Genomic DNA, 15,475 nt, shown 5'->3' with positions numbered 1-15,475 from the left:
CAATGCTGTAATTGCTGCAAATGGAGGATTCTTTGACGAAAGCAAAGTTTGATGTAAAAAAAATCTTATTTCAAATACAAATCATTATTTCTAACCTTGTCAATGTCTTGACTCTATTTTCTATTCATTTCACAACATATGGTGGTGAATAAGTGTGACTTTTCATGGAAAACACGAAATTGTTTGGGTGATCCCAAACTTTTGAACGGTAGTGTATATATATATATATATATATATATATATATATATATATATATATATATATATATTGTGCAGAAGATTGTGCAGATGTTGCCATGCAACCTGTGAGACAGTTTGGTGAATAGAATGCCGGCTGGCTGAAGCCCGGCGTATGAAGTCAGAATGGGAATATTCTTGTAATTAATTAGTCCACGGCAGATTTCAATTTCGATCTCAGTCATAATTTATGTTGTGGTACTCGGGATCTAAGTGGGCAGACATTAACAGCCGAGACTTGGTGCGGTAAAGTAGACCTTTCCGTCCAGCAGTAATAAAAATTTATTGAGCCATACTGTGCCCATTACGCCATTTAATTCTTTATGTGCTAGCAAAGAGCTTTGATTCTGATTAAGAGTCCTCCCCATCCTTTGCCTGGCTCTGGAATAGTCACACACCACATGCCTTGTCAGGATTTTGCTTTTGAACACAGCGTCACAGACAAAACAAGGCTAAGGAGCTGGCTTTCTGGGAAATTTCGAAGCCCAAAAAAGGACCCAGGCCTTTTAGGCCAGAGAGTCACATGCCAGAAATGAGTCCAGGGGCCTCATGTATGTATGTATGTATCTATGTATGTATGTATGTATGTATGCATGTATAATATGTTGCACACCGTCACCACACACACGTGCACAAGTGTATAAATGAACTGTGGAAACATGAACATGCGCATTTAGTGTTTTATACACACACCTACAACTGTACTCACATTAATTATTCTATCTCTAACAGACGGGGATTTGGGCACACATAAACAAGCTAAAAAAACCACACCTTGGTAACGCCTACATTCAAAAGGTTTGCTGTATTAGCCCATATCTATCTGTTTAGTATTCAGTTTCTCCCTTAACACAGTCGCCAACAAAAAAAGGCAAGTGGTGCATACAGAGGTAACCCTTAACACACAAAGCTATGCCTATAACCCTGACGCTGTGGATGAGGTTGACTACAAGTTCAGAAAATAAGCATGGTATTTGAAGGTAGTTAACGACATTAAAATGGCAAATCTCGACAAATGTGCGAGATAATGGCACAAATAGTTTTGTAAATTAAACAGCAAACCGCCGCCTCTCAAGGCCTGCTGCTTTAAAGGCTTGTTCTGCAGTGTGGAAATCATCGTCTATGGCCAGAGAGTTGACGTGAACTCTAGTTAATGCGTTTTGAATTTGGACCAAGAACATTTTTTTTCTTCTTCTCTTTGATGCAATCGAGCCACACAGGAAGTCTTTTAGTCCTAATCGCTTGATGCACTTTAGAGAAATACACTTATCACGTCGACTCCACATTTGTTTGCTTTCATTATACACTGATCACCCCTTCCTAGAAGGAAAAAAAAAATCACTCTTACTAGAAAGAGTGTAGTCACCCCGACCTGCGGTTGTTCAGGAATGAAATAAAGAGGCTTAAAGGGCTTTTCTTTTATATAACTTTTTATCTTTAGTTAGGATCTCTGAGCTCTTTTTTTTTTTTAGCTCGACTTCCCTCAGGACAGCGCGACTTCCGAGCAGAGCCACACCTCCGAGAACCCCTTCGGAGCCCTTAACTAATCTTAGTGCTTACGTATTGTGACTTACATTGCACTGTGCAGGGACGCACGCAAACAGGAGGTGGAAAACTCCCCTAAATCATTGCGGGATTCCTGAGCGGACTTGGTTGACGTTTCATCCCTGCAGCAGCGGAGAGCCGATGACTGGCTCTCAGCCACGCTGTTTTGTCCTGATGCTGTCTAGCAGAATAATTCTTATTCTCGGTGTTCACCCAGAGTGAAGGGGAAAAAAAATCGAAGCTGTATTGTGCGTGACTGAAGAGCTCCGAAATGACTGCACACAAAACACACAATAGCGAACATTATTAAAGCTCCGTTATCCAACTAATACTCTTATTTGGATCTCTAGTAGTAGTAGTAGTAGACTCTTATTTGGATCTCTAGTAGTAGTAGTAGTAGTAGACTCTTATTTGGATCTCTAGTAGTAGTAGACTCTTATTTGGATCTCTAGTAGTAGGAGTAGACTCTTATTTGGATCTCTAGTAGTAGTAGTAGACTCTTATTTGGATCTCTAGTAGTAGTAGTAGTAGACTCTTATTTGGATCTCTAGTAGTAGTAATAGTAGTAGTAGTAGACTCTTATTTGGATCTCTAGTAGTAGTAGTAGTAGTAGTAGACTCTTATTTTGATCTCTAGTAGTAGTAGTAGTAGACTCTTATTTTGATCTCTAGTAGTAGTAGACTCTTATTTGGATCTCTAGTAGTAGTAGTAGACTCTTATTTGGATCTCTAGTAGTAGTAGTAGTAGACTCTTATTTGGATCTCTAGTAGTAGTAGTAGTAGACTCTTATTTGGATCTCTAGTAGTAGTAGTAGTAGTAGTAGTAGTAGACTCTTATTTGGATCTCTAGTAGTAGTAGTAGTAGACTCTTATTTGGATCTCTAGTAGTAGTAGTAGTAGACTCTTATTTGGATCTCTAGTAGTAGTAGTAGTAGTAGTAGTAATAGACTCTTATTTTGATCTCTAGTAGTAGTAGTAGACTCTTATTTGGATCTCTAGTAGTAGTAGTAGACTCTTATTTGGATCTCTAGTAGTAGTAGTAGTAGTAGTAGTAGTAGTAGTAGACTCTTATTTGGATCTCTAGTAGTAGTAGTAGTAGACTCTTATTTGGATCTCTAGTAGTAGTAGTAGACTCTTATTTGGATCTCTAGTAGTAGTAGTAGTAGTAGTAGACTTTTATTTGGATCTCTAGTAGTAGTAGTAGTAGTAGTAGTAGTAGACTCTTATTTGGATCTCTAATAGTAGTAGTAGTAGACTCTTATTTGGATCTCTAGTAGTAGCAGTAGACTCTTATTTGGATTTCTAGTAGCAGCAGTAGACTCTTATTTGGATTTCTAGTAGTAGTAGTAGACTCTTATTTGGATCTCTGTTATGTGAGGCAAACGAACTTCACCTGCATTTAGAGGATCATGCTCAATATGCCAGGGCAGACGTATTCCCCCGTTTCTCGAAGTGCCCCTAGTCTGTTTAGTTTAGGGACATTCAGCACATTCCACACACTTAAACAGAATTTTCATTCCACAAATAAAGGGGTTTACTGTGGTGAAATATTTTCGAGGTTGCTGCTTATTATTAGAGCCTGACCCACTTAAACCAGGGAGTAAAGGATGACTATCAGGCCTGAAGAGAAACAGGATGAGGTCTCCGTGACCCCTGGCTCTAGCTGCCGTTTCTAATGTCTTTCGGTATTACTTCAAAATATGGGTCGCACCAAACGAGCAGTCAGTCATTCGATAGCGAGGTGTCACTGCAGCATGCCCTTCAGATATCATTAATGCATAAAAGAGAGAGATGAAGTCTTTGTTTATTTCAAAACTGGAGCAACCTTCCTCTACCTCTTTTCCTCTACCTTTACTGTTCTACTCAGGGGATCAATGTTTCTTTCGGTTTTGAAGCCAAAAGCATTTCAGTCTGCAGGGGGTGGAAAAAAAGGTGCCAAAAGGAGCATTTCTCCATAGACCGCCATTATAATCTAAAACTTTGTATTTGCAATGTTTCTGGTGTATGTTCAGCACAAATAATCGAGATTTTGCCGTAAAAAGCAAACGTTCCTCTGTTGCCTAGAAATACCCTAAAAAATTTTTTTTAAATCTATATCAACCGCACGTAGGAACAGCTTTAAAGAGTGAATTTCATGATGAAAGTCCCTCAAATCTGCCTGTGTAGATCTGCTTCATCAAACACTACTGTGTGAGTATAGCTGTGTCCGTTTGTCTGCATGCTTCTCCTCTTACGTAGATCAGCATCTTATAAACGGTGTGTTGCGGGTTAATTGAAAGTGACAGCACAGCACTTTCTAATCAAGCCTTAGCATTTGGTCACTAGCGATTTGTGATAGCGTTAGCATTAGCATCTAATGTTAAACTATCTCCTGCTCAAACAAGTTGAACAGAACGTTAATGAAACATAATCTGAGTCTTTATTTGTCAAATGTGTACTTACAACACAAAAACAAGCAACTTGTGATCTGATGGTTTGAGGCTGATCACGCACTACAGATCACAATGTCATCCGCAAACTTCATAGTCCTCGGAGACTCCTGCCTGATCGCGTCCGTCAACCTGTCCATCACCATTGCAAACAATAAAGGGCTCAGAGCCGATCCTTGATGTAATCCCACCTCCACCTTGAACCCATCTGTCACTCCTACCGCACACCTCACCAGTGTCACACTGCCCTCATACACATCCCACACAACTCTTACATGCTTCTCTGCAACTCCAAACTACCTCATACAATACCACACCTCCTCTCTCGACACCCTGTCGTATGCTTTCTCTAAATCCACAAAGACACAATGTAACTCCTTCTGGCCTTCTCTGTGCTTCTCCATCAACATTCTCAAAGCAAACATCACATCTGTGGTGCTCTGTCCTGGCATGAAACCATACTGCTGCTCGCTAATCGTCACCTCTCCTCTTAACCTAGCTTCTGTTACTCTTTCCCATATCTTCATGCTGTGGATGATGAACACATCACCCTTATTCATGAAAATCGGTACCAGTATGCTTCTTCTCCACTCCTCAGGCGTCCTCTCACTTTCCAAGATCGTGTTAAACAATCTAGTTAAAAACGCCACTGCCATTGTCAAGTTATGTTTTTAAGAATACAGGTAGTCCCCAGGTTACGAACACCCAACTTACGAACTCCCATACTTACGAACCGACCTCCGTAAAACCTTATTATTTTTAAAAAATTAGTTACACACAATGGTTCATACTAACGAACAGACGGACTACTTTGCGCAATGAACGATGCTCAAAACACTGTGCGTTTTAGGCGGTTCATCGGCCTGAGGGGGAACAACTCCAAGGCGTCTTCGCCATTTTAAGTCAGACCGCGTAAACGTTGTTGTGTGCGTCATGTTTAGACTTAGAATTTTCGTGTTTTTCCCCTCATAATCGTGGCTTCAAAGCGTAAATCTGATGCAGGTGATGGTGATGCGTCAAAGACAAGGAAAACTATCACGATTGAAACGAAAGTGAAAATAAAGTGTTCAGAGAGGTGAAACGCTCATCGTTTTTTCACTTACCTTTATACCTATACACACATTCTGCCAATTATAAACACTATACTGTAGTTACATTTATATTATTATTACTGCATTATTATGTTTATGATGTTTTAGGTCAAATATATACTTTAAGACAACCCTTTGACTAATTGACGCTAGATGTGAATTGTAGGTTACTGTTCCGACTTACATACAAATTCAATGTAAGAACAGACTCAAAAACAGAACTTGTTTGTAACCTGCGGACTTCCTGTATGTGCAGCTTCCCCGTGTGAAAGAGACTGATGCAACCCGAAGGTTTTTTTTAACTGGATTCCTCTCAATGACCAAAAACCTTTTCCCTTTTCCCCCCTCCCTTTTATTTTGGCAGGTTCAGCGGTTTGGTTTGATCCATCAGTCATTAGTCATTTGCCGTTAGCCATAAGGCAAAAAACTTTTGAATAAAAAAATAAAACAGAAAAGAAAAGAAAAAAATTATGTACAAATATACTGTTTGTTACTGGATTCTTGTCATTTCTTTATTAATTTTATTTCTGTTCTATTCATTTGTATAGTTTGACTTGACTTGACAACCATCTCTCCTAAACACCTCCATGCCTCCACAGGTATGTCATCTGGACCAACTGCCTTTCCAGTCTTCATCCTCTATATAGCTGCCCTCACTTCCTCCTTGGTAATCCACCACGCTTCCTGATCCACTATCCCCACATCATCCAACCTTCTCTCTCTGTCCCTTTCTTCATTCATCAGCCCCTCAAAGTACTCCTTCCACCTTCTCAACACACCTTCCCTCTTTGTCAGCACATTTCCATCTCTATCCTTGATCGCCCTAACCTGCTGCACATCCTTCCCAACTTGGTCCTTCTGTCTAGCCAGTCGGTACAAGACCTTTTCTCCTTCCTTAGTGTCTAACCTCTCATACAACTCACTATACGCCTTTTCCTTTGCCACCTCTCTCTTCGCTTTACGCTGCATCTCCTTGCACTGCTGTCTACTTTCTTCCTCTCTGTGAGTATCCCACTTCTTCTTTGCCAACCTCTTCCTCTGTATAATTTGCTGTACTTCCTCATTCCACCACCAAGTCTCCTTGTCTTCCTTTCTCTGTCCAGATGACACATCAAGTACCTTCCTAGCTGTCTCCCTCACTATTTCTGCAGTGGTTGCCCAGCCATCCGGCAACTCTTCACTACCACCCAGTGCCTGTCTTAACTCCGTCCCGAACTCCACACAACAGTCTTCCTTCTAACTTCCACCATTTGATCCTTGGCTCTGCCTTCTCTCTCTTCCTCTTCTTGATCTCCAAAGTCATCTTACAGACCACCATCCGATGCTGCCTAGCTACGTTCTCCCCTGTCACCACCTTGCAGTCTCCAATCCCTTTTAGATGGCGCCTTCTACATAAGATATAGTCCAACTGTGTGCCCCTTCCTCCACTTTTATGTCACCTTGTGTTCCTCCCGCTTCTTGAAATATGTATTCACCACAACCATTTCCATCCTTTTCACAAAACCCACCACCATCTGTCCTTCCACATTCCTCTCCTTGACACCATACCTACCCATCACCTCCTCATCACCTCTGTTCCCTTCACCAACATGCCCATTGAAGTCCGCTCCAATCATCACTCTCTCCTCCTTGGGTACACTCTCCACCACTTCATCCAACTCACTCCAGAATTCTTTCTCTTCCATCTCACACCCAACTTGCGGGGCATATGCGCTGATAACATTCATCATCACACCAACTGAGATAAAATTAAAAAAAGGAGAATTAAATACAAAAATGAAGGGCAGAAAAGTTCTGTGTTAAATACTTAACCATGACGAGTCAAGTGCTGGGTATGTCATATGCAACAGCTGCGAAGAAAACTGGTACTGCCACAAAACTGGTACCTCAAACATGGTGTAATATGTTACCATCTCCTCACACTTACATATATCCCACTGAGAAACAACGGTAATGTGTGATCGGGCGCGGGTCTCTAAATCGGAGAAAGTCTCTGGTGCGCATGCTCTATAGGCGCTGGGGTCAGTGGGGGATTCGCCGGACTCTGGATGACTGACTCAGTAACTCGAGTGACTCAAAAACCCGACACTCTTTAGTGAATGACTCATACAAACTCGAGTCAGTAAAAAGAGTCGAACCTTGACTAGGAGAAAATAATTCGTTCGGGTGGGTGGCGGGTGGATCATTATGCGTACGCATGACTTCTCGGCTGTTGCTCTGCGTCATCGGTCTGGCTCCATCTTCCCATACTCCTCCCGTACTAATGGCGAAAAAAGGTCCCACTTACTTTTCACAAGTTCCCAACAAGTCCCCTACAAAATCACCCCCAATCATTCTAGGATGATTAATTCTTTCCAAATAGAGCTTATTCAAGTCACCTGGTGAAAAATTCTGTACTTTTTTCTTATCGCAATATATATTGCAGAGGGGGGGGGGGATATCGCAATGTGATTTTTTTCCCCCAATATTATGCAGCCCTAATCCTCACTATCATGAAGCAGGAATTAAAAAGGAAAAAAACCAGCGTAGTGAGTCAAGAGTCAATTTTGGATCAGCTGGGCTGGTCTAATATCCCATTTTGAACAATGCGGATGTTTAATTGAGACGATGAAATGCTAAATAGGATCAAAACTATACACTGCAGCCAAATTTGTAAAAGCTATAACCAAGAATAGGCTATTAACTCACAATATTAACTCCACATTGAGCAGTGTTAGATTTCCATTAATGTGTGTTCGGTCTATACTAGGCTGCACAGAAGCATTTTCCTGCTGTGTCGAGACTTGGCCTCCAGAACAGTCCTTCCTGGATCCCTGGCAGATGGGATTCAGCAATATCTAGTTTTTCAAAATGTAGGATCAATTTTTTCCCCATCCATCCATCCATTATCCAAACCGCTTATCCCACTCAGGGCCGCTGGAAACTATCCCAGCAGTTATTAGGCGGCAGACAGGGAAACACCCTGGACAAGCCGCCAGGCCATCACAGGGTCAATTTTTCTTTATTGTTGGCAAAGTAAGTTTGAAGAATCTGACTTGTTGGGATGCTGACATAAACACAACATTCTTAAGAGGAGGCAAAAAAAACCCAAAATGTAATGAAAAAAAGTTTTCATTGCACAGTCAATGGTTGTCTTACTTGACTTTGCTGAAGACGATGTCCACGTCAGTGAGGGTAATGTTTTTTCCATCGATGACCCCGCAGTCCTTGCAGAGCTTGGACCAGTTCTTGCCGTGCATCTCCTTGCCCGTGGCGCGCGTGTCGCCGTGGATGGCAAAGCGACGGAACGACTCTTCCAAAGCAGTCACCTCCACCGGCGTGGACGCTCCGACGCCTCCTTCGCTGGTTCCGTTGGACTCGGACGAGAGCCTCTTGGAGGCTCGGTCCTTGGAGTGTTCGCTGGGTGGTCGTAACGGAACGGTGCTGATGCCGGGGTGCTTGGCCGTCTGGACCTTGAAATCGTTTATGTTGTCTCTGAAATGGAAAACAGCGACTGACTTCAGGTTACGGAAATGGAATGATTTTCTGTCCACCGAGAAACGTTCCGACAATTTTACAACTCATCACAGGAATTTTCATATGGGCTGATGATGTCACGCAAACTGTGTATTTGTGTAGAATCCCTGACACAGCTTTCAAACTATCGCGTCAACACACTGAACTGTGTATTTTCAAAAGTGCAGTTAAATTAAGGAAAAAAAACAAACAACTACAAACACTGGCGAGCAAAACAATTCCAACCCAAACCGTTCAACTTGTTGATCAACCCTAAAAGTAGCGGCAACAGTTGAACAAACTTCCTGTCTCACTTTACTATACTGCATAGTGGAGCAAAAATTGCCAAAATCCTTGAAAAAAAAAACAACAATGGGCATCCAGTTGGCGTGACGGTCTATTCCGTTGCCTACCAACACGGGGATCGCCGGTTCGAATCCCCATGTTACCTCTGGCTTCGTCAGGCGTCCCTACAGATACAATTGGCCATGCCCGCTGGTGGGAAGCCGGATGTGGGTATGTGTCCTGGTTGCTGCACTAGCGCCTCCTCTGGTCGGCCGGGGCGCCTGTTCAGGGGGGAGGGGGAACTGGGGGGGAATAGCTTGATCCTCCCACGCGCTACGTCCCCCTGGCGAAACTCCTCACTGTCGGGTGAAAAAAAGCGGCTGGCGACTCCACATGTATCGGAGGAGGCATGTGGTAGTCTGCAGCCCCTCCCCGGATCGGCAGAGGGGGTGGAGCAGCGACCGGGATGGCTCGGAAAGGTGGGGTAATTGGCCAAGTGCAATTGGGGAGAACACAAATCAACAAGGAGGTAGAGATAATGTGCACTTACAACACATTTCTTCTAAAGGGAAGGTGAATGTGCGGCTATCTGATCTGACCCTGTTCTTCAAGATCTGCTGCAACAGCGAACAGCAGCGCTCACCTCGCGGTCAAGACACAGCTTGCCGATTCGCCTCCGTCGCTCCCTTTTGTGCGGTAGCTGTGTACCGAGGGGCAAGCTTAGACAGTTTTCAGAGAGGTGTTGCAACTGAGGGCCGCCTGTGAATGAGCAGATGTGTGAAGTGTTCTGGCACCGCGGCGGAGGGTATTAATAGATCTCTGCCGAGCTCAAGAACAGACTAATCAAGTGCCAAGAAAACAGATGGACGGCCAAATCAAGAAAACACACAACGTGCAGGGTGATGCACCGTGCGTGCACAACTGCGCACGGTACTCGGGGCTCGCGCAAATCTTAACAGATCTTTGCCACAACTTACTTCTGGTCCGCCATGCTGGTGCAGGAATTCGGCTCCCCCTCGGCACTGTTTAGATTAGTCGACTTCTGTTTTCTCTTCGTGCTGCAGAAAATAACAGATGAAAATAAAAATGAATACGTTGAGAGCGGGTGTTTGTGTGTACACCTTTATGTGTCTACATATCTGTGGGCGTGTGCATGAGATTGAGGGGGAAAGTGATAGAAGGAAAGCAGAGAATGGAAAATGTGAGTGTTGTTCTACAAGAGCCACGTGTGAGACTCTTGCATCTTGCGAGATAGCCGTGCTGAAATGGAATTGAACCAAAACCCTTAGCACATAAAGCGATAACATCTCCGTAGCTACTCCTCGAGACGTTAACAGGACAACATTCAACTCGAGTCCAATCCTGGCCTGAGAAAAACCGAACCAGATTACATCGTTTTCCTAAGTGCAAATCACAAACACCTGCAAGTGGAACCCGACCGCGGATAGACTGTCATTGCAAACCACAACTTACTTTCACACGTCTTGTTTAGATTATGGCCCTTGTTTAGAATATCGTCCGTGCGGCAGTCCTACTCTGAGGGTCCTGACCCGGGCCCGGCTCTGCTTCTCTCGCTCGCCTGCTAAGAGCTGCTGTCCAAGCAGCGGCTCGCTCCTTCTCTCTCCAGCCTCGGGAGGAGTTCATCAAGTCCGAGGACCGGGATTCCTCTCTAAACACATCACTGGCTTGATTTGTGTCTCGGCACAAGACACCGATCGTATTTCGCAACCGCCGCCTGGTCACGACACTCCTCGAAAAGGCTTATTTGGTCATTTGTCGAGCGACGCGAGGGGGGAAATTTGAGTTGCTTTCAAAACTCGCGACGTGCAAAGAGCATCCTCGCGTTTTCAGCACGACACAAACCCACCGCATGCGTAACAACGACGTACCCGCGAGCGAAACATGAAGCGATGCACGTGGAGCTCACCTTCCAGCCGTTCCCATAGTTAACTCAGCATCCTTGCAAAAACCTCTGTTGCCATGGCAAAGTATCCCCCCCCAACAACGTCTCTCAAAACGTCTTTTCGGTAGTCACACTTACTCCTACGATGAGCAATGAAGTGCTGGGAGATGCTGTTCCCCATGTAGTCTAAAATCTCTGCCCCGGCTACTTGTGTTCCCACAGGGTGTCTCTTTATTTCACAATGCCAACATAGTGTTTTCTCTCTCTCTCTCTCTCTCTCTCTCTCTCTCTCTCTCTCTCTCTCTCTCTCTCTCTCTCTCTCTCTCACACACACTCATCTGTGGCATGAAGTTAAAAAAAGGTTTTTGTTTTCATCACTGCGTTGCAAACAATCACACATGTGAACGGCTTACACTCAACTGGCCTACAGCAGACCCAACAACTGACCCTGCGCGAGGCCATTACATGTGGCACATCAGTTCTCGAGGTGAACAGAAAGAAGAGATTATTAATGGGTATGAATAAATGGCATTCAGGGGCACGGACACTGGGGATCCATTGTCCAGTGTGCCGGTGCTTTCTCTGTCTGGGCCCGACATGCCCGTCTATCGCACACACACACACACACACACATGGCGACATCGCCAAGCATCTCTACTGGTGTCAGGGGTTTGGCCATATGTCATCGAGGACTCGGGGCCAAGTCAGACAAGATGGACTTTTTCAGGTTTGTTAAAGCTCCAGTCTTATGTCAAATGCATCACTCAGAGTAGAAGATGATATATAAAGTATGTCGCGCTCATGGATGGGAAATCATTTGTTTTGCAACAGTGAGATCCTATCCATCCATCCATCCATCCATCATCCGAACCGCTTATCCTAGGCAGGGTTGCGGGGATGCTGGAGCCTATCCCAGCAGTCATTGGGTGGCAGGCGGGGAGACACCCTGGACAGGCCGCCAGGCCATCACAGGGCCCACACACATTCACACCTAGGGACAGTTTAGTACGGCCGATTCACCCGACCTCCATGTCTTTGGACTGTGGGAGGAAACCGGAGCACCCGGAGGAAACCCACGCAGACACGGGGAGAACATGCAAACTCCACACAGAGGACGACCCGGGACGACCCCAAGGGTTGGACTACCCCGGGGCTCGAACCCCGGACCTTCTTGCTGTGAGGCGACCGCGCTAACCACTGCGCCACCGTGCCACTGAGATCCTATCATCACTCAATATACAACTTATTTTCTACATCACTCAGAAGTACCGATAAAAGCAACCATTTATAGCTTCATATATAATTGAAATCAAATTCACACAATATATTTCTTGAAAATGTCTGTTTTTTCAATTAGTAGCTGTCGAAATCCACTTTTTCGGTTTCACTTGGTTTAGTTTGGTAGTCATCAGACACAGCTTCATGTGGTCGATAAGAAAAAAGACCTCCAGGACTGGTTAATGAAAGCATAATCATCTGAGATGGGAAAACAACTCAATCTTTCTCAACTCAAAAGGACGTGCGGCACAAGATATAATGAGCCTACAGGAGCTACAGAGAACATCAGCTGACCACCAAACGCCTACACGCCAACCCACAACTAGTTCTCAGGTCTGATTTTACTGTCGAGTCAAAAAAGAGGCTTCTGATACCTTAACGGTCTCCTGCAAGACCTTAACGTGAGATCTGATGATAGTTAGAAGTAGGCACCAGCCTTACTAGATTAGTCAGCTGAGACGATCCTGTCTCATCTTGCACTGGACGTCACAACCTGATCTTCCACTCATTCACCGGAGCTCAAGTTGCGAAACGTTTCAGTTTCAGTTTCAGAAGGTGTAATACCCCGATATGGCAGGTTGGCGTGGTGTGCGTGGTGTGGTATGATGATGGTGATCATGAGGATGATGAATGTGTGGGGTTGAGTAAGCGGCTGATTATTTTCTGTGGCCGTTGTTCATCCTCCTCTATAGAGTCCTTGCTCTGTATCGGCCTTTGTGTCCCCACTCGGGAGCAAAATCGATGCGCAACAAAGGAATCTTTTCACCCTCTCCCTTCAATTCGGAGTCAGTTGTCTCAAGTGCTTTGGTCCTCCGGGTGAGAAAGTCTCCTCAAGTCGCATCGGGGTGAGGACTTGGGATGCAGGCCGTCTGCAACGTTCAGGGACCGAGAAACGAGATGGTGAAAAAATTAGATTTGTTTGGTTTCATTCTGGCGGCGCGGTGCAGTCACCTCACAGCAAGAAGGTCCTGGGTTCGAGCCCCGGGGTAGTCCAACCTTGGGGGTCGTCCCGGGTCGTCCTCTGTGTGGAGTTTGCATGTTCTCCTCGTGTCTGCGTGGGTTTCCTCCGGGTGCTCCGGTTTCCTCCCACAGTCCAAAGACATATAGGTCAGGTTAATCGGCCATACTAAATTGTTCCTAGGTATGAATGTGTGTGTGTGTGTGTGAGGGGGGGGGGGCTGTGTGATGGTCTGGCGGCCTGTCCAGGGTGTCTCCCCGCCTGCCGCCCAATGACTGCTGGGATAGGCTCCAGCATCCCCACGACCCTGAGAGCAGGATAAGCGGTTCGGACAATGAATGGATGGATGGGATGGATAGGATGGGATGGGATGGATGGATAGGATGGGATGGGATGGATAGGATGGGAGGGGATGGATGGATAGGATGGATGGGATGGATAGGATGGGATGGGATGGATGGATAGGATGGATGGGATGGATAGGATGGGATGGATGGATAGGATGGGGTGGGATGGATGGATGGATGGATGGGAGGGGATGGGATGGGATGGATGGATAGGATGGGATGGGATGGATGGTTTCATTCCTCACTTGCGGCTCAGTTCAGCAACGGAGTTCTGTTTTTCTTTTACAGTAGTTCTACTCATGATATTGCTGACATGGTAGGAAGCAGAGGCCGTCATCATCTGTACCTGGCTCGCTGCCTGCCGGGTGTTTGGTTAAGCCGGGAATTTGTGTTTTAGACAGAATCAGGTGGAACGTTTCTGGCCTCGACAGGAGGACCGGGTCGGTACACCGGCAACACACGTGAACGGAAACAGAGATGGGAACAAAATAAAAATCATCCGTCCATCCATCATCTGAACCGCTTATGCTGCTCTCAGGGTGGCGGGGATGCCGGAGCCTGTCCCCAGCCGTCACTGGGCGGCAGGCGGGGAGACACCCTGGACAGGCCGCCAACGCCGTCACAGGGCCCACACACACACACACATTCACGTAAAAACATCATAAAAAGCGTCGGAGGAGGATATGAAATGTGCACGGGGCCAAACCGAAAGCGTCCGCCTGGAGAACACGACCGGAAAGGGTTCGACCGCGATGTTGGTAACCCACTCCGGCTGCTGTGGTTTGACCGCAGCCCAAGAAGCTAATTTCCATTAAGTCTCACATGCTGAGGGACCACGGTTGTATAACGGTTCTTGTCTTTCGCCGTTTTTTGTTTTTTTTCTCGGCTCCATTTTGCCGAACACAAAGGAGACGCCATTTGGTTGCGGCCCGATCTCGGGAGGCCGCGTGACTGGATGACAGCATGCGTACATACACTTACATACACGCTCGCCTTCTGGCGATACGTGTGCACAGATGAGCGCTTTGACTAGAAATTGACCCATTTCGAACAGCATCTATTTATAGGAACGGCAGACGAGGCCTCGGCTGGAGCGCTCAACCCGCTCGGAGGAGAAGCGATTGGCCGGCAAGACAAGACACAACACCGACACCCGATACCAAAAACACGGAAATATACGAATCCTATTGGTTTGGCAGATGGTTTCGTGTGCACGCCTGTGAAGGACGCCGCCGCTGACGGGGGGATTTGGGGCGTCTGTGCGAGGTGTGTGTGTGTGTGTGTGTGTGGGAGGCTGTTCCTCCGCCGTGCCTTCATGGTGACTGGGCATGCCGAGACCCCATCTGCTTTCTATCTGGACCGCTGTCCGAGCCAGGCAGCTGCTCTGGAATGCAACCCCGTCAGCCGATCGCTAACGGCAAAGGAAACCACCGTTGCACCACAATTCCCAGCCTGCCCAAACGGCTGACCCCCCCCCATCCCCCCATCGAAACCAAACGCACCTTGCCTGCCACATGACCCCCGGGGCCGAGTGAGACGAATGAGGCCTCGCGTCCTCCCTGGTGGACAGGGAGGTCATCTCGGTGGACCCGCTACAAACCCCGCTGTTTCCGTACTGCACCACTGTGCAGGACCTGACTGTACCAGACGAAACCTCTCCGATGTCCCGGTCTGTCCCCGTCCCCGCTCCTCTCAGCCGAGTCCCCCGGAGACCGCAGCCGGCCGCGTCCTCACCGGGAGACAACGAGAGAGAGGACGGTCGGAGGGAGACGGGGACGGGGAGAGAGAGAGGGGGGATTACATCATCATACATGGGCCTTAGGTCTGAGGTCCCCACATTGTCCCTGTCCCCCCCTCCACCCCCGAACCAGAGACCAAGATGTCATCCATCCGCGTGTGGTGAAACAG

General features: G+C 46.3%; 1 protein-coding gene across 1 annotated transcript in view; it reads right to left on the bottom strand.

Moving 5' to 3' along the window:
- The window catches only part of LOC130117783 (tubulin polymerization-promoting protein), a 28,474-nt gene extending 13,309 nt beyond the window's left edge, over window positions 1-15,165 (bottom strand). Inside the window, exons 1-3 of the mRNA XM_056286005.1 lie at window positions 15,070-15,165; window positions 10,059-10,139; window positions 8,440-8,775 (exon numbers count right to left, since the gene is read on the bottom strand). Coding sequence (XP_056141980.1) covers window positions 8,440-8,775; window positions 10,059-10,139; window positions 15,070-15,146 — 494 coding nt within the window. The 5' untranslated portion in view covers window positions 15,147-15,165. The remainder of the gene's footprint in view (window positions 1-8,439; window positions 8,776-10,058; window positions 10,140-15,069) is intronic.
- Window positions 15,166-15,475: the final 310 nt, after the last annotated feature.

Source organism: Lampris incognitus, chromosome 9, assembly GCF_029633865.1.
Source record: "Lampris incognitus isolate fLamInc1 chromosome 9, fLamInc1.hap2, whole genome shotgun sequence".
NCBI lineage: Eukaryota > Metazoa > Chordata > Actinopteri > Lampriformes > Lampridae > Lampris > Lampris incognitus.
Note: the sequence above shows the minus strand (reverse complement) of the source record. Positions and strands in the feature narration are given on the sequence as shown.